The 23,614-nt window shown below is 52.2% G+C and overlaps 1 protein-coding gene and 1 pseudogene across 2 annotated transcripts; both read left to right on the top strand.

Moving 5' to 3' along the window:
- The first annotated feature begins 2,624 nt into the window (after positions 1-2,624).
- HEYL (hes related family bHLH transcription factor with YRPW motif like) lies at positions 2,625-19,536 on the top strand. Of its 2 annotated transcripts, none has more exons than XM_047793467.1 (5): positions 2,625-2,754; positions 9,813-9,879; positions 11,331-11,414; positions 12,851-12,932; positions 16,360-19,536. In XM_047793467.1, exons 1-5 carry the CDS (start codon positions 2,675-2,677, stop codon positions 17,031-17,033), a joined length of 987 nt encoding a protein of 328 aa, XP_047649423.1. In that variant the 5' UTR covers positions 2,625-2,674; the 3' UTR covers positions 17,034-19,536. The 2 variants fall into 2 exon arrangements, with proteins under 2 accessions (XP_047649423.1, XP_047649424.1); XM_047793468.1 differs by having other exon boundaries at positions 2,691-2,754; positions 9,817-9,879.
- Positions 19,537-22,614: 3,078 nt separating this feature from the next.
- Positions 22,615-22,714, top strand: LOC125134715 (uncharacterized; annotated as a pseudogene).
- The last annotated feature ends 900 nt before the right edge of the window (positions 22,715-23,614 follow it).

The following is a 23,614-nucleotide window of genomic DNA, read 5'->3' as shown; positions in this document are numbered from 1 at the left end:
AGATTCCTTTCCACCAAGCCCCTGACTGACATTTTAAATGATCATGACCAAGGACTTGAAACACTCTCTGGCTCCTGTAACAGCCCTTCTTGTGTGTTTCCTCCACCTCCCAGCTCTTCCCTCTCAGTCTCCTCTGGTAGTGTTTCTCTTCTATTCAACATCTAAATCTTACAATTTCTCTAGACCAGTGGTTTTCAACTGGGGTGATTTCTCCCCCAGGGGACACCTCGCATTATCTAGAGACTTTTTTTTTTTTTTTGGTTCCTGGGCCAGGGATCAAACCTGTGCCACATCTTTGACCAGAGCCACAGCAATGACCACCTGGATCCTTAACCTGCTGTGCCATGAGGAAACTCCTAGAGACATTTCTAATTGTCACAACTGGGGCAGGTACTACTGGCACGCAGCGAGTAGAGATCAGGGCTGTTGCTAAACATCCTACAATGCACAGAATCCTACATGTATCCTATATGCATCCTATAACGCATATAATAGGAATAGCATATACAATTACAATTTTTCTAGTAGCTTCTTTAAAAAAAAACGAAAGAGAAAACAAGTGGAGTTAGTTTTAATAATATATTTTATTGGAGTTTTTGTGTGGCTCAGTGGGTTAAGGATCTGGTGTTATTGCAGTGGCTGGGGGCACTGCTGTGGCTCAGGTCGATCCTTGGCCTGGGAACTTCTACATGCTGCAGGCATGACCAATATATACATATGTATACAAGTCCTTGGTCGTGATCATTTATATATATATATATATATATATATATATATATATATATATATGTATATATATGTATATACACACACACACACACAATTTGATCCAATGTGTATAAAGCATTAATCTCAACATGTTATCAAGAGTTCCTGTTGTGGGTCGGCAGTAACGAACCTGACTAGTATCCATGAGGATGTGGGTTCAATCCCTGGCCTTGATCAGTGAGTTAAGCACCGCTTTGCCGTGAGCTGTGCTATGGGTCACAGATGCCGCTCAGATCGCTGTGGCTGTGGCATAGGCCAGCGGCTGCAGCTCCAATTTGACCCCTAGCCTGGGGACTTCCATATGCCATGGGTGCTGCCCTAAAAAAAGACCCCCAGGGAGTTCCCATCTTGGCACAATGGAAACAAATCTAAGAACCATGAGGTTGCGGGTTTGATCCCTGGCCTCATTCAGTGGGTTAAGGATCCGGCATTGCTGTGAGCTGAGGTGTAGGTCACAGACGAGGCTCAGATCTGGCGTTGCTGTGGCTGAGGTGTAGGCCAGCGGCTACAGCTCTGATTAGACCTCTATCCTGGGAACCTCCATATGCCATGGGTGCAGCCCTAAAAAGACAAAAGAGACAAAAAAAAAGACCCCCCAAAAGTTATCAATATTAAAAATATGAGAATTTCTTTCCTTCCTTCTTCTATTTTCTTTCTCTTTCCCTTCCTTCCTTTCTTTTCTTTCCTTCCCTCCTTTTCTTCCTTCCTTTCTTCCTTCTTTCCTTGAATCTGGCATGTATCTCACTCACACTTACTATACAAAGCAGTTCAGACCAGGCACACATTTCAAGGGCTTAGTGCCTACATGTAGCTCATAGCCATTGTGCTGATGGCACAGCTCTAGGTTCAGTACTTGATTTTATAGCCAGATGTGTAAGAGCAATACAGGAAGTCAAGCCTAGTGGTTTGGCACTGGAACCAAACTGCCTTGTTGAATTCCAGCTCTTCCATTTATCCTCTGTAGAGTCGCTCCACCTCTCTGTGCCTTTTTTCTTATGTGTCAAGTGAGGATGCTAATAAATAATATTACCACTTTATAGAGTTGTTGAGGATGAAGTCAGTTAATACTTATAAAATGGTTCCAGGTATTATAATAAGTGCTTACCAAATGATAGCTATTTCACTAGGCCCCTCCTCTGTCTCCACTCACACTTGCTCTCTGGGTAATCCGTCTACTCCTGCAGGTGTAAGTGCCACCGATTACCTAGTGACTTCCAAACTTAAATATCCAGCTTAGACCTCTTTTCTGAGCTCCAGGCCCCCTATTTATCTGTACACTCCATTTTGATGACCAGGTATCCCACACGAACATACCTACAACGGAATCCTTGACCTTCCTTGCAAGTCTGCTCTCACTGCCAGTCCCTGCAACCTTGGTCATTACACAGGGCAGATCTCTGGGCGGCCTTTCCAGGGAATGCAGAGTGCACGGATCAGGCAATAGCCACCCCATCAAACTCCCCTAATCGGACGTGTCTGCTGCGCCCAGAACCTCAGGAGGAGGGAGGAGCCGGTGAGTGGACCTCTGCAGAGCTGGGGCATCGCGGAGAGGCGCCTCCGCAGGCCGGTGGCGCCCCGGAGAGAACCAGGGACAGACGGGGACCCCCTGGCTTCTCCGGGGAGTCTCCAAGGGCACCTGTCCAAGGCCACCCAGCGCGCTGCGGCCAAGGCAGCGGAGCGGAGCCGGACCTCCCAGTCATCGGCGGGGGCGGCGACCGCCCGGGGCCTTCCCACGGCTCGGCCAGCGCGTCACGGCGGGGGCGAGGGGGCGCCCGGGGCTGCGGCGCAGGAAAGGGCCCTGGGAAAGGGCGGCGGCGGCGCCCCCGGGGCGGGGCCGGGGCGGGGCCCGACTTCCCGGCTCGGCGCCCGCGCCGCCCCGCGGAGACCCGCGCAGCCCGCGCTCGCCATGAAGCGGCCCCGGGAGCCGAGCAGCTCCGACAGCGAGTCCGACGGACCGATTGACGTGGGCCGCGAGGGCGAGCTGAGGTAAGACGGGATGGGGGCACCGGGCGCGCCGGGGCGAGCGGGCTTGGGGGGCAGCCGGACTGGCCGGCGAGCTCCGGGCAAGCGCTTGGGACCGCCCGGGAGACGCAGGTGCTGGATGCTGGGATGGAGGGAGAGTTCAGCTCCGGGTCTGCGGTACGTTTGGCGATCTCTTTCTGTCCAAGTGCCCGGTGAGGCTACTGGCCAGGACTTTTCCCTGAAGATCTTAGGAAACCCTCGTGGTCTGTTGGTATCACACCCCTGGTCCCGAATGCACTGCCTATGCAGAGTAACCATCCTTTCTTAATTTTTCCCTAGCTTGGGTGTACTTTTCATGTAGTACACACGCACACACACACACACACACACACACACCTTCCAGGGGAAGAAAAGCTCTCCGGAGCAAACCGGACTTTGGAATTAAGGTTTTGGTATTGAAGAAAATAATCGCTGACCAACCCATGGTCCATGCAAGGGCCTAGACTCCCATTCCAGCTCTTTTTCTACTGCACCACCCTGCTGCCAATGACTCTCAGCTCTCGGTTCATTTTCTGATCTTGCCTCAAACCTGTCGAGCAAATGCCTTGTATTTGTTTTGCTACTTCCCAGTTCTTTGAGCAATCTAAGCTTGTTTCCTCATCTGCAAAAATGGTTATAAAGGAGCTCCTGTTGTGGCACAGCAGAAACAAATCTGACTAGTATCCATGAGGATGCAGGTTTGATCCTTGGGCTTGCTCAGTGCGTCAGGGTCTGGAGTTGCTGTGAGCTGTGTTGTAGGTTGCAGATGCTGTTCAGATTCCACGTTGCTGTGGCTGTGGTGTAGGCTGGCAGCTGTAGCTCCAATTCGACCCCTAGCCTGGGAACCTCTATATGCTGCAGGTGCAGCCCTAAAAAAAAAAAAGGTATAAATGATGGAACTGACTGAAACCTATGTCAGCAGGGGCAGACTGGGAAGTTGCAGGCCTGAGTCCCAGCCCCAAACCTGCCACTAACTTCCCATGTGACCTTGGGCCACTACTTTCCCTTTGTGAGCCTCTTTCCACATCATTAAAATAAAGGAGGGAGTTCCTGTCATGGCACAGTGGAAATGAATCTGACTAGGAACCATGAGGTTGCGGGTTCGATCCCTGGGCTTGCTCAGTGGGTAAGGATCTGGCGTTGCCGTGAGCTGTGGCAGAGGTCACAGATGCGGCTCAGATCTGGTGTTGCTATGGCTGTGGCTCGGTGCTCGGCGGCTATAGCTCTGATGAGACCCCTAGCCTGAGAACCTCCATATGCCACTGGTGCGGCCCTAATAAGAAAAAAGACAAAATAATAAAATAAAATAAAATAAAATAAAGGAGAATAGTGAGTGAGAAAGGGAGGCCTTCCTGGTGCCTCCTCCTCTTTCCAACCTGACTCTCTAGAATAGGTTTGGAAGGGGGATTCGTTTCATTCTTGGGGATGTTTTTGTGGGCATTTCATAATTTCATTGGTCTCCAGTTTTCTGAGACCAGGGGATCCTGCCTCAATCACAGTCCCAGGAAAGCACCACCAGCTTCCAATTATTTCTAGCTTATAATAGAAGGTAATTTCCTGTACCTTAGGTTTGGGGTATATAATACAATTTCCTATGCGACTTACTGGCCTTTTAAAATTTTTTAGCAGAAACTGCTACTTAGAGAATCAGTTCTCTAAGTCCGTGCCTGCCAGAAGCAGGGGAAGGGCCCAGCGCCATGTGGTTGTGGTGGAGGGGGCAGGTGTCTCAAATTCAGTGTCACTGGGTCTTCCTGAGTCAGAGGCATGACATTGGTGTCAGAGAGCTAGGCTGATCTGAGCTGGCTTCTGTCCTCCAAGAATGTGCAGCCTGGTCCGTGACCTGACAAGTCACACAAAGACCTTAGATAGGATGGAAAATAGAAGGCAAGATGGACTGTGGGCTAGGAGGGCACCTAAGTGGGGAGAGGTCCCGCAGAGCCAGAGGTGGTAGGGAGGGCTTCCTGAAGGTGGTGGCACTTTGGACTATGGTCTAAAGGATCATTAGGCAGTTTTTTCCTCTCCAACATTTTGTTCTTTCAAGCAAAGCCCTTTTTTTTTTTTTTTTTTTGAGACTGTCTAGATTCTGAGGCAAGCACACCCCCTCAGAGGAGAGAAAGTGGTTGGACATCTGGCAGAGGCCGACTTATAGACCCCTCTTTGTCACACTCACCAAAAGGCCCTCCCCCCAGCAGACATCAATGCTTCAATTCAGGGAGCACTGAACGACCCCTGCTGTGACCTGGACCCTGGGTTGGGTGCGGGGGGCCCAGATGTGTCCTGTTCAGCCTCTGCCCTCAGGGAACTCTCAGAAGAGTTTCATGTACAAAGAAAGCCAGATAAACAGTGGCAAGGGCCACAGGACTGGAGCAGCCAGCCTCCCTAGGGTCAGAGGCAGGGCACAAATCCCCCACACCCAGAGACGTAAGAGTAAAGTGCAGGGGGTGTTCCATGGTCACTGTGGGCATCTTCCCAGATGTGGGAATCACCCTCCCAGCTCCTATCTGAACACAGCCCCCTGATACGTGTGGGTCTGAATTGAGAATATAACCTCCCCTCTCACCCTCTGCAAAAATTTAATGAGCACCTGCCACCCGCCAGGCACTGGCTCAGGGTCTGGGTGGTTCCTACATGATTTAAGGCACATGGTGTCTTTCGAAGTCAGACAGAACTGAATGTGACTCTCACCACCACTAGGGCGAGTGACAACCTCTTTCTGAACCTCAGTTTTCTCCTTGACAAAATAAGAATGTTAATACTTTTTCTCATAGAGTGAGGCTTTTATGAGGTGACGGACCGAAGGCACATTGCTGCCTGCTTTGGCACAAGGCAACTTCCAATTAACTTTTTTTTCTAGGGCTGCACCCACAACATATGGAGGTTCCCAGGCTAGGGGTCTAATCGGAGCTGTAGCTGCCGGCCTACACCACAGCCACAGCAACGCGGGATCTGAGTCTCGAGTCTCGTCTGCAACATACACCACAGCTCACAGCAATGCCAGATCCTTAACCCACTGAGTGAGGCCAGGGATCGAACCCACAACCTCATGGTTCCTAGTTGGATTCGTTAACCACTGAGCCACAACGGGAACTCCCGGACACTTCCAATTAAATCCGTTCTCTCATGAGTCACTATTCAGGTGGAGGGGGCTATACTCGTGAAGCAGCATGGTTTAATGAAAAGCATGCAAGTCTGAAGACTGGACTTGGTGGCGCTGTTATTCTAGCTAGCAAATGATTGTTTTTCCTAAGTGTGCAACGGCTCCAGTAATACTCCACGCGCAGGGCTCTTGTACAATATAAAGGAGGCAGGTGAACATGGACGTGGCGTCTAGGACGGAAAGTACTGGCTATGAAATATACAGAATGGGACGAGGACTGTACGCAGTGCACGAGGGAGAGCGCTGGATGAACAGCCAGGAGGCTTGGCTCCAGTTCTGGAATTTCCTCTAATTTGCTGTGTGGCATGGAGCAGATCGCTGCCCCTTTCTGAGTTTTCTCATTTTACGAGTGGGTCCGTGCTCTCGGAGAGCCCTTCATTGGAGCCACGGTGATTCTGCCTTTTGGTTGATGGAAAATGAATGGGGTCACCTGCAAGGGCGCCACCGGCGGGGGAGGGGGGTAGTTCCCAAAAAGGAACCGAGGGTGAGCGCTGGGGGTGGTCAGGACTGGCAGCCAGACCACCTAGAAAGTTGCCCCTCCCCTCAGAGACCACCTCCAGAATTCTGGCTAGGGACCCCTGGAGACCCACGGAGCAGATCTTGGGGGTCAACATATCTTTTCTGGGTCTATGAAAATCTGCCTTGTTTTCAGACTGTCAGACAAGAAGCTCTCACACTCTCTCCCAGTGTCAGGGCCAGATCACAGCCTGGAAGCAAGCTCGCTCTGGCTGAGCTCCTGGGAGCTTTAAGGCCAAGGGGACTGGAGGACTATTCAGACAGACAGGAAATGGGAATTAGGAGGGAAAACAATGCTGAATTTGGAGCCAGAAGACATGGATTCCCATGCTGGCTTTGCTCCTCCGCAGCTGTGTAGGCTGGGCAAGCTGCCTGAAGTCCCCGGTGTTCAGCATCCTCATCTGTAAAATGGGGCTTTCCCTCAAAGGAGGGAAATACACGGAGTGAGGCTGAGAAAGCTGTGAAGTGATGTTTGCCTGTGCGATACAGGAGTGGGGGGAGAAGGATGATACCACAGAGAACGGGGAGAGTGAGCAAAGGGCTGGCTGAGCTGCCGTGCTCTGAAAGGGGTGTGTCAGCCTCGAGCAGATGGTCCCTGAGGAGGAGTCAGGCTGAGAGGCAGTGACGTGTGCATTGCTAACCCAATACCCCTAGAGATGCCTTATCCAGCCTGGGGGGACAAAGGCCGTGTTTCTTAGGAGACCTTGGCTCCCGTAGCTTGTCCAGAGTTAAGCTTTGTAAACAAGCTGCCCATCAGATCTGGATCTGGCCATCTGAGCCCTGGACCTAACTTGCTGAGCCATCATCTCTCCCAGGAGCTCTCACAGGCCTCTTATATTCTTCTCCTGATGTTTGGATGGAGATATCCTTTTCCACATGTAGCTGGATGAAGCCAGGGGCAGAGCACTAGCTTTGACAAATGTTGCTCTGGTCTCCCCTGCAACCTTCTCTCTTTGACTAGTTGATGAAAATGATCTAACTTCTGGAGTTCCCTGGTGGCTCAGTCGGTTAAGGATCTGGTGTTGTCACTGCTGTGGCTTGGGTTGCTGCCATGGCACAGGTTCAATCCCTGGCCCCGGAACTTCTGCATGCTGTGGGTGCAGCACCTGCCTTGTGCCAAAGAAAAGAAAAGAAAAGAAATGATCCAACTTCTAATGCCAAGAGGGTCATCACATGGGCTGGGACTCTCCTGGTAAGCCACATATGTCCCCATTCCACAAAGGCCAAAGATGTAGATTTTATGGTGTCACCTCTGTGTTCTCCAGTGATGTCAAAGATGAGGGCAGGTGGAGTTGCTGTTGTGGCTCAGTGGTTAACGAATCCGACTAGGAACCATGAGGTTGCGGGTTTGATCCCTGGCCTTGCTCAGTGGGTTAAGGACCTGGCGTTGCTATGAACTGTGGTGTAGGTCCCAGATGCAGCTCAGATCCTGTGTTGCTGTGGCTCTGGTGTAGGCCAGCGGCTACAGCTCCGATTAGACCCCCAGCCTGGGAATCTCCATGTGCCGCAGGAGCGGCCCTAGGAAAAACAAAAAGACAAAAAAAAAAAAAGATGAGGGCAGGAGGAAGAGCTCAACCATGAGCTCTGTCATGTTCTAAGCACTTGCTGAGCCCTGGATACAGATCGAGATGGACATGGTTCATGGCCTCATGGAGCTTACAGGCTTGATGGAAAGACTGACATTACTCAAATAATCATACATATAAAACAACAAATGGGCATAAATGCTATGAATGCCAGATGCCAGGAGAGTGTAGAGCAGGGGTTATTAAGTAGGAGGGGTGATGTCAGAAAAGGCTCCCCCAGAAGGTGACATTTGAGTTGAGATGTGAAGGGTGGTAGAAGTTACTACACAAAGGGGCTAAGGCTTGGGAGATGGGGAGAGGGAGTGGACCAGAGAATTCTGGGCTAGGGAAACAGTATGTGTCACCACAGGAAGGAGTCAGTGCATTCACAGGCTGGAGCACAAAGAGCAGAAGAATCTAGGAGGTGACAGGGCCAGCTAGGCTACCTGCAAGCTGGTGGCCTTGATCTAAAAGCGTTGGGAAGCCCTTGAAGAGTTGTAATATAGTGACATGATCAGATTTACATTTAAATGATCACTCTGCCTGCTTGTAGGAGGTAAAGGGGGTGCAAAGGGACCCAACAATAGATTCCTGCAGGGGTCCAGGTGAAAGATGGAGGCTTTGTCTGAGATGGGCAGAGGAGATAAAGGAGAGAGACGCCAGAGGTATTTTAGACATGGAATGAGCAGGTTTTGATGGGATGGGTGAGGACAGAGGAGGAATCAAAGACAATGGTGAGTATTCACCTTGCAGAAGTGGGTGATGGGTGCCTTGGCTGAGATGGGAACCCAGGGGGGAGAGGAGCCCTATTAGGTGGAGACAAGCTCCTTGGTCCCTGTTCAGACGTGTGGCATTTTGCATTCTGAAATAGCAAGGGTGCCACCTTGTCTAAAGTTATTTGTGGTTGTGGTGTCTCCAGTGGGAACTGGATCTCCCGCTGGAACGTTCCCACTGATCCCCCGTGCAAGGCCCGCGAATCCCCTCCACTCCAAGAGAGCCTCTGAAGCAGGAAACCATTAAGAGGGTGAGCAGTTGGGCTGATGAGGAGTTGGGTCAGTCTGAGCAGGAAAAGCCCCAGAGGGCTGAGCCTCCTCTGCATGATGGGAACTCCTGGCGTGTGAGCAAATATCCATCCTTCAGCCAGGCCCGACGCGATGCGGGGCCGTGTCCCGAGAGTCCGAGAGGGGCCTGTGACCCAGATGGCGCCTCCCCCGCCCCTCGCCGCGGCCGCGCAGCGTGGGAGGCGGCGGCGGCAGCTGCAGGCCGGGCGGAGGGCGGGCGGTCGGCGCGCCCGGCCCGTGGGAAGCGGCGGCATCTGTTCTTTCCACGCTCGTTCCCAGCGGCTCCCTCTGAAACCCAATCCGCCGGCCCGGCCCCCGCCGCCGCCGCCCGTGCCCTCGCCCGCCCCGCCCTGGGGGGATAGGGTTGCAGGACCTGGACTGCCCGGCTGCGTTGCCTCGATGCCCAACCCGGGCTGCAGCGAGGGCCACGGGCAGGGGGCGAGGGCGCGGGGCAGGGGGCTAGGCGGAGCGGTCCGGTCCTGGCGAGAGCCTTAGCCGCATCCCCACCCGTGGCCCCCAGCAGCCTGCGACTCTGGGGCAGGAAACCCAGGGCAGGGGAGGACTTGGCCCCGGGGAGAAATGAGCCCCCAGGGAGAAGGGGAGAGAAAGCAGTCCCACCCACGCCTGCCCTGTGCCTCTTCCCCTCCTGGGAGGGCGCCGTGCCCGCCCACAGCCCAGCCTCCGAGGTTAGCCCAGGCCGGGAAGATGACCCTCTGAAAAATCAGCCTTTCTCTTCCTCTCCAGCCAGATGGCCCGGCCACTGTCCACCCCCAGCCCTTCACAGATGCAAGCCAGGAAGAAACGCAGAGGGGTGAGTGTCTGTTTCATTCAGCAGAGTTGCCTGTCAGAGGTTTGCCCTGAGTCCCTAGGAGAACCCTGGTCAGAAATACCATCAGGAAGCTAAGCTCCTTGGGTTCAAGTCCTGATTTCTGCCAGTACCTAGCATGGTGACCTTGGGCAAACCCCTTAACTTCTCTGTGTCTCAATTTCTCATCTCTGTAACCGAAATGATGGTGCTTCCTTCCTCAAACGGTTGGAGGTTTTTAATTTACTTTTCAAAATTTTTATGCAGCATATTCAAGTTCCCTGGCCAGGGATTAAATCCGAGCCTCTAGCAGCTGCAACTACGCCATTACTGTGGCACCTGCCAGGTCCTTTAACCCACTTTTCCAGGCCAGGGATGGAACCCAGGCCTTCACAGCGACCCAAGCTGCTGCAGTCAGGTCCTTAAACCCACTGCACCACGGTGGAAACTCCTCGGAGGTTGTTTCTTTTTTGTTTTGTCTTTTTTTCTATTTTTTTTGGGGGGGGGGCGTCCTCAGCATATGGAGTTCCTGGGCCAGGGATCAGGTCTGAGTTGAAGTCATAAACTAACCTGCAGCTGGAGCAACCCCGGATCCTTTAACCCACTGTGCTGGGCTGGGGATCAAACCTTTGTCCTAGTGCTCCTAAGATGCTGCCAATCCCATTATGCCACATCGGGAACTCCTCAAAGGATTGTTTTGAAATGAATTAATATAATGCACTCGGGATAGTACCTGACCCCCGGTTAGCCTTTATTATTTATTTCAGCCTTCCCCCCGATTCTCTCTGAGCCCAGAACTTTCATTTCTTCTCAGTGTGCTGAGGGGTGGGGAAGGGGGACAGAAGAAGACACCTCTCCTTGCTCTAGGCCCTACTTCCCCCCAGGATACAGCTGTGTTTCTGCACTGGGAGTCTAGAGACCCAGAATCTGGCAAAGACCAGCACTGCCATTCTCTAACCAAACTACTTCCAGCCAGCCCTCCTTTTCTTCATCAGTAAAATAGGAGTTATTCTGCTATCAGTATCGTGAGATGAGAATGAGCTAGTAGAAACGAAAGGCCTTCCCAGCTGGAGACAGCAATGCCTAGGACTCCTCCGACCTCATGACCCATTTACCGAGAGGGTCCAGTGCTGTGGCTGCTGTTTCTCTTCTAATTGGTAGGTGCCCTGCTGTACCAGTGGTTAAACACTTGAATATCACCCCTCAGATCAAGACAAGAGATTTGAGTTCTAGTCCCAGCCTTGCAACTTCCTTGCTGTGTGACCGTAAGCAAATCACTGCCCCTCTCTGAGCCTCATTTTCCTCCTCCATAATGTAAGAATGGATGTATCTCCCTCAGAGAAATACTAGCAAGGAAAATGAATCATTGTCTATCAAGCCATGTTGGAAATTGTGATGCTGTGCCTACTTGTAACTTCTCATTATTGGTTTTGTTTGTTTTATCATTGTTTTTTTAGATCATAGAGAAACGGCGCCGGGACCGCATTAACAGCAGCCTTTCTGAACTGCGGCGCTTGGTCCCCACTGCCTTTGAGAAGCAGGTATATGACGTTGCTCCTCATAGCATAAAGTTCACTCCTTATAGCATCTTATTGATTGGTGGAAGCTGCTTGAAGTGCCAGATATCATTTACTGATATCTATCAACAGCCAGGAATAAGGGGAATGGAAATTCATATTCACTGAGGTGTCTCAGGGGTGGCGGCTTTATGGCTTTCATCCCGCTGAATCCTCACAATGACCCTGAAGGGTAAGGATTATTATGCCCATTGCACAGGTAAGGAAACTGAAGCACAGAGAGGTGATGTAGCTCACACCAGATCACACAGCTAGTTAGCGGGAGAGCAGAACTGGAACACAGACCATGTGATCCTTAAAGTGCCCTGACCCTCTGCATTACTGACATTTCCAGAACTGTTTGAAAGTAGAACAGGCTTCTTGGGGAGTGAGGCCTCTGTCGTTGACCCTGCTGGGGTGGAGGGACTCCAGTAGGGAGTCAGTTAAAGCAATCATACACCCCCAAAGATTCTCCCTGTGTTCTCTGGGGAGAACAAGGCGGTCATTCCACTGATGATCACTCAAGCCTTCACATGCCCAGCCACGAATTATGCCTGGTACTTACCTTCAGGAGGCTCAAGGAAGAGCCTGATCATCAGGTTTCATCTGGGAGACCGGGTGATGCTGGAGGCTTCAGACACCTTCCCCGGGAGAGAGAAAGGTGGAAGAGCAGGTGCTTTGGGGTTAGACAAAGAGCTCAATCTTTTTTTTTTTTTCTGGTCTTTTTGCCATTTCTAGGGTTGCTCCCATGGCATATGGAGGTTCCCAGGCTAAGGGTCGAATCAGAGCTGTAGCCGTCAGTCTACGCCACAGCCACAGCAACACAGGATCCAAGCTGCATCTGCAACCTACACCACAGCTCATAGCAACGCCAGATCCTTAACCCACTGAGCAAGGCCAGGGATTGAACCCACAACCTCATCGTTCATAGTCGGATTTGTTAACCACCGAGCCATGTTGGGAACTCCAAGAGCTCAATCTTGAGTGCGTGTAGTGAGGGTAGAAGTTGGATCCCCGGGAAAGCCAGTCTCGGAGGCAGGGGGATATGCAGAAGTGACATTTGGCGATGGTGCATGAAGCCACGGAGGTAGAGGAGACCCTCTAGGGAGAGTACACAGAGCGAGAAAAATGAGCCATCAACCACTGAGAACACCACTGTCTTAAGGGACGGTTAGAGCAAGAGTCAAGATGAAAGGAGAACCCAGAAAAAGGGAGGAGGGTGTTGAGGAAGGATGGTCGGCTGTGTGGTGGGCAGGCGGCCAAAAGGGGAACTGAAGAGAACCTATGAGATCTGGAGGCTTTTGTCAAAGCAGAAGCCCACCGGCAGGCATCGGAGGAGCGAGAGGAGGAGGAAGTTGAGTGCTGGTAATGCTGCTCAGGGGAGGCGGAGGCCTTCACTCTTCTGTCTTCTGTGCACACAGGGCTCCTCCAAGCTGGAGAAAGCCGAGGTCCTGCAAATGACGGTAGACCACTTGAAAATGCTCCATGCCACTGGCGGGACAGGTACTGATGCTCTACTCTCCCAGCCAACATTTTGGGGTGGGGCCCTGGGGATACACTGGTCGGCAAAGTGGATGTGGTCCCTGCCCTCATGGAGCTTACAATCTGCAGAGGGGCTGAAGCAGATCCAGGGGGACCCTTCGAAAAACGTGCCCTGCTTCTCAGCATTGCTGTCTCTGCTTTCGCTGGCTCCGTGTGTCCTAGCCCTTTCCTCAACTCCACTCCTTCTGGCCTTGGATGGTGGAGGAGCTTAAGACTTCACAGACTGGAGTTCCTGCCGTGACTCAGCAGTTAGCAAACCCAACCAGCATCCATGAGGACGCAGGTTCGATCCCTGGCCTCACTCAGTGGGTTAAGGATCTGGTGTTGCCGTGAGCTGTGGTGTAGGTGGCAAATGCAGCTTGGATCCTGAGTTCCTGTGGCTGTGGTGTAGGCTGGCGGCTACAGCTCGGATTGGACCCCTAGCCTGGGAACCTCTGTATGCCACGGGTGTGGCCCTAAAAAGACAAAAAGACCAAAAAAAAACAAAAACAAAAACAAAAAACCCACAGACTATGGGTTCCCTCTCTAGGGCCTTGAGAAGCATTAGCCTGAATGAGCTCATTCTCACGGTGATCTCCGAGGGAGGGACCAGCCCGAGATTTTTAGCCACAGCAGTTTCCTGGTGTGCTAACCCCCTGCTCTAGGCTTCTGGGTTGTTGTGTCCTTGGCACTGCTGGCGGATAGGTCATGCTCGCAGCTGAAGCTCAGTAGATCAGACTGGGATTGTAGTAGAATGCAAATGTGACTCGTTCTGTTATTTTGAGCTGGCCCATTACAATAAAGTCACGGAACTGTAGCTTTTAAAAGACTTCTGGACAGGAGTTCCCACTGTGGCGCAACAGGATCGTTGGTGTCTCCGCAGCGCCAGGACGCAGGTTTCAACCCCCTCCACAGTGGGTTAAAGGATCAGCATCACTGCAGCGTGGCACAGGTCACAGCTGTGGCTTGGATCCCTGGCCGGGGAACTCCATTTACTGCATGGCAGCCAAGAAAGAAAAGAAAAAAGACTATATGCAGACAAATGGAAATTTTGTCTGCGTGAAGCCACCTTGTGTTTTGGTGATTTCACAATTGGGAAACCTTGAAAGTTCCATTAGACTTTGGCCACAAAGACTTAAGTCCTGAAACCTTAATTTGCTACCCCTCAAGGGGACAGTTGCATTTTAAGTGGCCCAGTCTAGTGCCTCTCAAGCCTCAGTGTGCAGTAAGGCTTATCACGCGGGGCTAGGCAGTGTCATGGGTCACTCCCCAGAGATCCCAAGGCAGTAGGTCTCAGTGGGAGTTTAGGAACCTGCAAGTTTAGTGAGCATGGCTGATGACCTCGATGCAGGGAGTCGCTTTGAGACCTTCTGCCAAATGAATTCTGTCTCTAATCAGCCACTGGAGGAGCTATTTCAAGCTACATTTATATCTATTCAATTAAAAGAAAAATAGTGACTAATATTTGGGCAGCATTTTATAGTTTTCAAAATGCTTTCTCTAATGCTATCTCGTTTGATTCTCACAAGAACCTGGAAGGTGGGTGTTGTTTGTCGTTACTGTTTTATGGCTGAGGAGTAACAGGAGGGCAGAAAATTGGGGTTTAGAGCACTGGCTTTGGATTTGAACCCTGGCTTTTTTTTGTTTGTTTGTTTGTGTTTGGTCTTTTGTCTTTTTAGGGCCACACCCGCGGCCTATGGAGGTTCCCAGGCGAGGGGTCAAATCAGAGCTGTAGCCACTGGCCTATACTACAGCCACAGCAACGCCAGATCCGAGCTGCATCTGCAACCTACAGCACAGCTCAAGCAATGCCAGATGCTTAACCCACTGAGCGAGGCCAGGGATCAAACCTGCAACCTCGTGGTTCCTAGTCAGATTCATTTCTGCTGTGCCACGATGGGAACTCCTAAACCCTGGTTTTACTACTGACTAGCTCTAAAGACCTTGTCCTAAGACCTTGGACATATGATTTCACTTCTTTATTCCTCAGTGTCCTCAGCTCGAAAATGGGAATATTGGCAGGTTTTTATGAGATTTAAATTAGATAATGCAAAGTAAGTGCTTAGGAAGAACTCAGCAAATGTTAGCTTAAAACATTTAAACAGAGAAAGTGAACAGAGAAAGGTGCTGGGATTTGCTCAAAGTTGCGCAACTAAGTGTACAGCAGAGCCAGGTTTCATTGCCATGGAGACCTGGCTCCAAACATCATCTCTGCCAAGCTGTCCCCCTATGGGGGCCTCAGCCATGAACCAGGGACCCCATAATTACTGCCATGATCATGAGGCCGGTGCTCACTGGGGCTCTTCTCTCTTTGCCCAGAAGGTGATGGAGAGAAAGGCAAGTGTGGAAAGGCAGTGAGAGTGTAAATACCTCTGTGGGCAGTTGCCCTGCTCATCTCACACCAAAATCAAGCCAGGGACAGGGTCCCAGGCCTGAGGGCGGCTGCTAAGGACCAGCGTGGGGTCCTGCGTCCTAGACTGCCCCTTGGGCAGGGAACAAATCTGAATGCCTATGGGGGCTTCACCTTCACAACTCTATGCAGCAGGTACTATTATATGCCCATTTCACAGCTAAGGTAATTGAAGCATGGAGAGATTAAAAGACTTGTCCCTAGGAGTTCCCGTTGTGGCTCAGTGGGTTAAGAACCTGACTAGTATCCATGAGAATGTGGATTCTACCCCTTGCCTCGCTCAGTGGGTTAAGGATCTGGTGTTGCTGCAAACTGCCATGTAGGTTGAAGATGCAGCTTGGATCTAGCATTGTGGTGGCTGTGGCATAGGCCAGCAGCTGAAGCTCTGATTTGACCCCAGCCCAGGAATTCCTATATGCTGTGGGCGTGGCCCTAAAAAAGAGAGAGAGAGAGAGAGAGAGAGAGGGACTTGTCCATAGTCAGGGAGCTAGTTAGGTCCACGGTCAAGCCACTGGTCTCCAAAGGCCTCGTCCTTCGCTGCTACACTGTGCTTCCCTCTCTGAAGAGTCTCCCAGCTCCAATGGCTGCCATTGGCACCTCCCAGCCTCTGCCCCCCTTGGCAGACAGGGTGGTCCTACACCACCTCCTGGTGCGTAGTCCCTTCACACCTGGCAAGGGTCTACTTAAATGAAGTTATCTTGGCCGCAGAGTTTCTTCTTTGAGTTAATCATGAATTATGATGAAAACAATACTTCACATTTTATGATGCTTGGCAGTTCAGTGAACTCATTTGATCCTCAGAGCCTAACCCCTCTACCTTCAATAGGGATGGATTATTTCCTCCTTATAGATGTGAAGATGGATCAGAGAGGTGAGGTGACATGCCCAGGGTCACACAGCGGGTGAGTGGGAAAGCCAGGTCCAGAACTCAGACAGTCTGACCCCAGGCTCAGTGCCTGACCCTCGCCTGGCAGGCCCTCATTGTGTCTCACTTTGCAGGATTCTTTGATGCCCGAGCCCTGGCAGTCGACTTCCGGAGCATCGGTTTTCGGGAGTGCCTCACCGAGGTCATCAGGTACCTGGGGGTCCTGGAAGGACCCAGCAGCCGTACGGACCCCGTGCGGATTCGCCTTCTCTCCCACCTCAACAGCTATGCAGCCGAGATGGAGCCTTCACCCACGCCTGCTGGCCCCTTGGCCTTCCCTGCCTGGCCTTGGTCCTTCTTCCATAGCTGCCCAGGGCTGTCTGCCCCCAGCAGCCAGCTCGCCATCCTAGGAAGAGTGCCCGGCCCTATCCTCCCCAGCGCCTCCTCTCTCGCTTACCCCATCCCGGCCTTCCGAACCGCTCCTTTGCGCAGAGCTGCTGCCACCATCCTGCCAGCTCGGAGGAATTTGCTGCCTGGTCGAGGGGTATCCTCTACCCGGAGGGCCCGCCCCCTGGAGAGGTTGGCTGCCCCCCCGCCCGTGGCTGCCAGCGGCAGGGCCGCCAGGAGTGGCCCCATGGCACCCCTCCTGCGATCTTCTTCCCCAGCCCCCATTGGGGTTGTGGGGTCTCCTGCTTACGGGGCTGTTCCTGCCCCCAGAGCCCCCTCCCCGGGGCCAGCTGGGAGGCCAGCAGGACCTGTGCTCTGCCACTCCTGGGTCTCTGAAATCACCGAAGTTGGGGCTTTTTGAGCTGATTTTGCCTCCAGGAATGAGAAGTTTTTTTTTTTCCAGTCCAGGAGGTCTAAAAATGGCATGGCCTTTTCTGCTCTGCTTCCTGGCCTGGTTCACAAATGAAGGTGTTTTCTTCACCTCTCGGACCCCCCCCCCTTCCCTTTTGGCCCATCTTCCCTCCCCACTCCTTGTCTTAGCTTCTCCTGGAGCTGTTCTGATCTCAGCGGCTTGGTCGTGTTTCTTTCCTGAGCAGAGAGTCCCAGGAGAGCCTCCAAAGGCTGTGCCCAGACCCCTCTCTTGGCCCAGGACGTGTGGGGACAGTAGGTACTAAACTCAGGTCTGGGAACAATGCTTTCACCTAAAAGGCTCAGTGGCCTAAGGCAAGCTGCTTCCCTAGAAAACAGACCCTGGCCAGCAGCAGTGACTGCCTGGCTGCAGCCTTCCCAAGCCCACGGGGCTGGAACATAGTGTCTGTCTCACTTCCTAAGAGAGTAACTATGCGGAAGCCACAACGAAGTCTCCAGGGAGCCCTATCTCCCACCCACCCCATCACAGTAAACCCCAGAACAGACCTGCCGTCCACCACAGCCAAGGCTGGGGATTGGGAGCCCAGCCCAGCCAGTTTCTGCCCTTGTCCCATCAGCAGACACCCACCCTCCAGCCGACCAACAGTTCCCAGCACACAGCTGGGAGGTTTCAGGCTCCAGGAGAGGGTGTCCTCACCACCAGGCCTCGAACAGTGCCCCCAGACAGGAGCCAGGCCCGGGCAACAGAGAACCAGCTCCCTGCCTCTCCCACGGTCACGATCTTCCAGGCGTGTGGTCCTGTCGGCTACACAGTGCGGAGGCCGTGTTCCCACATGATGGCGCCCCGGGAGGAATCCTCCTGGGATTCAGGACCAGACGTTTGTGCTGCCTGGTTTGCATCCGGCTCACGGAGCCCAGACTACAGAGACCGCCAAGGGCTGTCAGGCTGGACAAAAATAACTGCAAGGAGCGAGAGGAAGGACGGCCAGAGGCGGCTGGGCCCTTCAAGGTCATGCAGTGGGTCGAGGGCCTGAGATCCTGTCCACCTGGGATTCCGCACAGCTGGCTCTGCTCAAAGGCCATTGCATTACCCGGCTCCAGCCCAGGCCACTTTTCGTCTGACAGAGGGAAGACATGGCCCAGAGACCATTCCCAGCGAAACAGCAGAGACTGGGCAAGATGGGCAGACCAAGACTGATGCACAGCTGGCACTGTGTTGCCAGATGGTGGTTAAAATGTAGAAACACTTGTGTGCTCGTTGACAAATACCTGCTTTCCTGAGTGTCCCCACCACGTGGCTTCTCCCCCCGGGACCCCGTGCTGGTCAATGTCTGGCAGACCCAGGACTGTGGGGTCCTCCGGCTGGCACGTTGTTGGTGCTTATTCTGCACTGGTTGTTAAATGCTTCTAACGTCACTCCTGGAAGAGTCCCCCCACCCCCTTTGATGGAACTACCCTCCCCAGAGGCTGAATTGAGGAGACTCCAGGGACTCGAAAAGTAGAGTTTGCAAAAGCCCTGGGGAAAGAGGGCTCTTTCAGAGAAGTGGGTAGGAGGGCAGAGATCATTTAAATGACCCAGAAAACTCTTTTGAGAAGGAAATTCCTCAAGGAGGGATAGAGAACTAAAGTCATTCTTTCAGTTCTCAGTGGGAGTTAGCTGGATCAGATATTGCTGTCCTCCTGGACCCGTGTGTATGATGAACGGCAGTGAGGAGAGAGGTGTCATTTCAGGCAGTGGGTCACCGGCCAGGAGTGCCAGAGACAGAGGGAGGGCAGGGCAGTCAGCAGGCTCCCAGGAGCTGGGAGGGGGAACAGAGGAAGGTGGCAAAAGGCAAAGATCAACTTCACCTTTCTCACATGGGGGTGGGGGGCGGGAAGACAGCTCTCCCCTTCCCCTTCTTTCTCCTCCTCCTCCCTCTCCCTCCTCCTCCCTTTCTCCTCTTCCCCCTTCTTCTCTTCCCATCCTTCCTCCCCTCTCCTCTTCCCTCCTTCCCCCCTCCTCCCCACTCCTCCTCCCTCTCTTTCCCTTCTCTCCCCTCCTCCTCCTCCTCCCTCTTCCCTCTCCCCCCTCCTCCTCCTTCACCACCTCGGGTGGTGGCCCACTGCTCCCAGGATGCCAGGTCAGTGCTCCAGTCCTGCAGCTTGGCGACTTCCCACCCCAAGAATCCAACATTTATTCATGGTGGGACGGTGGAAAACACATTTTCATGTTTCAAAGACCCAACTCCAAAGAAACCCAGTTTGACACCATCGAATGAGGTGAAAATGGCCCAGAACTTTCAGCAACTTAGTTGCTCTTGGGTTCTTTCTCCCTGAGAGATTGTTGGGGGGCGGGGCCGGGGGGGGGGGGGGGAGACAACTCTATGTACTGGTTTCCATGGTTGAGGACTCGTATCTGTTTATATTCCCAAGCCTCTCTGGTGCTCCTTGACTCCCACCCTTTTGCTGGGGTTGTCGCAGATATTCAATAAAGTTTTTTTTAACTCTTCTGGAAACCTCTGCAAGGTTCTCTTTCTTTCTTTTTTTTTCTTTTTGCGGCCACACCTGTAAGACATACGGAAGTTCCCAGGCTAGGGGTTGAATCAGAGCTGTAGCTGCTGGCCTGCACCACAGCCACAGCAGTGATGGGTCCATGCTGTGTCTGTGACCTATGCCATACCTTGCAGCAGCTCTGGATCCTTAACCCACTGAGCAAGGCTAGGGATTGAACTCGCATTCTCACAGAGACAACATTGGGTCCTTAACCCACTGAGCCACAATGGGAACTCCAAGATTATACTTCCTGTCTTTTTTTTTTTTTAATCTTTTTAGGACCGCACCTGTGACATATGGAGGTTCCCAGGCTAGGGGCTGAATTGGAGCTGTAGCGTCTGGCCTACATCACAGCCACAGCAATGCCAGATCCGAGCCGTGTCTGCGACCTACACCACAGCTCATGGCAACGCCGGATCCTTAACCCACTGAGTGAGGCCAGGAATCGAACCTGCAACCTCACGGTTCCTAGTCGGATTTGTTTCCACTGTGCCACGACAGGAACTCTGGAGCCTGTCCACTTCTCTCTGAATCCACTGCCTTCACCCGGGTCTGGCTACATCACCTCTTCCTCGATCGATGCCCTCCAAAAGTCACCTTGCTTTGTTGAGCAGTTCCCAATGCAACCAGAGAGGGCTTTCGACACGCAAACTGTATCGTATCAACTGTGGCTTAAAATCCTTACTCTACTACCCTGTTATTCTAAAGATAAATTCTAAGCTCTTCTTTTTCTGGTCCCAACCTCACTTGCCAATCTTGTTCCGTGTGCTTCTACTACCCTGGCCTCCTTTCATTTCCCCCAGATTCCAGCCTCATTCTCACCTCCAGAACTTTGCATATACCGTTCCCTTAGCCCAATGCTCTTCCTCTGCCTTTCGCAGGCTCAGCTCTTCAGCCTCAGGCCTTGGCTTAAGTGTTACCTCATCCTAGAGGCCTTCTGTGACTGTCGTGCTTGACTAGTTAATTTATTTCAAAGTCCTCTACTCTTTTTTTTTTCTCGTATGGAAATTTCTGTTGCACATGCATCTGTGTGTTCACTTGTTGGTTGACTGTCTCCCCCACCAGTGCATAAGCTCCCTGAGGCCAGGCGACCATGCCTGGTCTGTTCTCCGCCTTGTATCCAATGCCCAGCACAGTGCCTGGCTCAAAGTCAGGGTTCAGTAAATATCTGTTTATTAAATGAACCGGGGAAGGTGAGGAATCCTCTGGACTCCTGTGTGGATGTTGCAGGCCCCTCTAAAGGTGAATCCCCGGCTGGCCATCATTGAGGGCTAGTGGCTGGAGAGCAAAGTGAGAGCTGGGGCCAGGGGACTGGAAGTTTTGGAAAATAGGGAAGGGACTCTGGCCAAAGAAAAGCACGAGCGTGCTTGCTCTGGAGCACATACCGACAGCTGAGACCAGGCAGGCCATCCCTGCCAGAAGGTCTTGTTCTCTGCTCTTGGCCCTGAGCTTGCTGATGGATTTGGCCCGCAAAGAATCCAGCAGTTGCAGAGGCTGCTGCATGCAGGCCAGGCATGGCAGAGTCAGAAGTGACGAGGAGGAGTTCCCGTTGCGGCTCAGCAGAAACAAATCTGACTAGTATCCATAAGGATGCAGGTTCGATTCCTGGCCTCGCTCAGTAGGTTAAGGATCCGGTGTTGCTGTGAGCTGTGGTGTAGGTGCACCCTCTGTCTGAGTGACAGTTTGGTGGGACAAGAGTGGAGAGATAAGATGTTGAGAAGGCTGAGCATCTGCCTCTGCCTGCGGGTGGGAGGGTCACGGGGAGGGGAGCACTGGGAGGAAGCCCTTCCTGGAGGAGGGAGGCCATCTAACTGGGAGGGAGCCTCCTTGAAGGCAGCTCTAGATTGTCAGCCTTGGTGAGCTCTGTCTTCAGTGACAGTGAAAGTCAGGTGAATCTGGGCCCTGAAGTCAAATTCTGGGTTCAGGACCCATCTCTGTTCACTTATCAGAGCTGTGGCTTTGGGCCAGTTACTTAACACCCCTGAAACTCAACCTTCTCATCTTTGGAGCAGGAATGATGCCGTACTAGCAACTCTAGCCAAGCAGGAACTATGTACCAGACACTGTGCTAAATGTTTTTCTTGGAATGTCCCCATCTGACAATAAGGAAACTGAGCCAAGACACAGTCTCCTGAGGTTAGGTAACAAGTGAATGGGATTATGCTATAAAGCCCTTGTACAATGCCTGGGTCATATGAAACACTCAGCAGGTCTTAGCCATTAGTGTCATTAATGGAATCCAAATTGTGAAAGGCAGAGTTCCAGTTGTGGCTCAGTGGATAACGAATCCGACTAGAAACCATGAGGTTGCGAGTTCGATCCCAGGCCTTGCTCAGTGGGTTAAGGATCCGGCGTTGCTGTGAGCTGTGGTGTAGGTAGCAGACGCAGCTTGGATCCCACATTGCTGTGGCTGTGGCATAGGTCGGTGGCTACAGCTCTGATTCGACCCCTAGCCTGGGAAGCTCCATATGCCGTGGGTGTGGCCCTAGAGAAGGTAAAAAAAAAAAAAAAAAATGCGGAAGGCCTCGAGCCCCTTGCAGAATTTGGGCTTCAGCCTGTAGGCAGTGGAAGCCGCAGAAGATTTTGCCAGATGAATGCCAAGGTCAAACCTTATTTAAGAAACTCCTGAGTTCCCGTTGCAGCTCAGCGGGTAAAAAACCCAACACAGTGTCCATGAGGATGTGGGTTTGATCCCTAGCCTCACTTAGTGGTTAAGGATCTGGCATTGCCACACACTGTGGTGTAGGTCGCAGTTGCAGCTCAGATCCGGTGTTGCTGTGACGATAACGTAGGCCTTCAGCTCCCATTTGATCCCTAGCCTGGGAACTTCCATATGCCTAAAAAGGTGGCAGAGCTCTTACCTGCAGTTCTACAGCCTACCAAGTGCTATATCTTCTGTGTCACCCCTTCCAGATGTCAGAGGAGGCGCCCAGGCTTCCATAACTGCTCTGGCTTACACCTCAAAGCTTTGGCCTCAGACCTGTCAGTATCAACTCAGCCAGCCTTCAGGACACAGAAACCAGCTCTGCCTGCCTTCATAAGAACACTCAGCACATATGCTAAAATTGGAACAATCTGAGAAAATTAGCATGGCCCCTGCACAAGGATGACACGCAAATTCATGAAACATTCCATATTTTTAATATACTGCACACATGAACATTTCCACAGAAAAGAAACTCATGGCCTTGGAGAACAGAATTGTGGTGGCCAAGGGGGAGGAGGTGGGATGGACTGGGAGTATGGGCTTAATAGATGCAAAACTCTTGCATCTGGAATGGATAAGCAATGAGATCCTGCTGTTATAGCACTGGGAACTATTTCTAGTCACTTATGATGGAGCATGATGGAGGATAATGTGAGAAAAGGAATGTATGAATGTATGTGTGACTGGGTCAATTTGACCCAGTAGAAAATTGACAGAACACTATAAACCAGCTATAATGGAAAAAATAAAAATCATTTTAAAAAAACAAAAAACACTCAGGGACCTCTGACTATATGCTGGGTACTCATCTAGATGCTGGAATTCAGTGGATAAAACATACCCCAGATTCCTGGAGCTGATGTTTCCAATGAGGGAGACAGACAATAAACACCTGGACAAAGACACACATGAAATGCTTGATGAGAAAGAAGAATAAGGTAGCTAAGGGGACAGAGCGTGATGGGGAAGAGGTGCTGTTTTGTAAAGGATGGACAGGGAAGGCCAGGGGTAGCAGTTTGAACAGACACTAGAGGGAGGGAGGGATCCATGAGGCCATCAGTGAGCAGGGCGTTCCGGGCCAGGAGCGTCAAGGGCTAGAACCAGGAGTTCCCATCGTGGCTCAGTGGTTAGCGAACCCAACTAGGAACCATGAGGTTGTGGGTTCGATCTCTGGCCTCTCTCATGGGTTAAGGATCCAGCATTGCCGTGAGCTGTGGTGTAGGTTGAAGACTCAGCTCAGATCATGCGTTGCTGTGGCTGTGGTGTAGGCTGGCAGCTATAGCTCCGATTCCACCCCTAGCCTGGGAACCTCCATATGCTGTGGGTGTGGCCCA

This window comes from Phacochoerus africanus, chromosome 8 (genome assembly GCF_016906955.1).
Source record: "Phacochoerus africanus isolate WHEZ1 chromosome 8, ROS_Pafr_v1, whole genome shotgun sequence".
Taxonomy (NCBI): Eukaryota; Metazoa; Chordata; class Mammalia; order Artiodactyla; family Suidae; genus Phacochoerus; species Phacochoerus africanus.
This window is presented reverse-complemented; position numbering and strand designations above follow the sequence as displayed.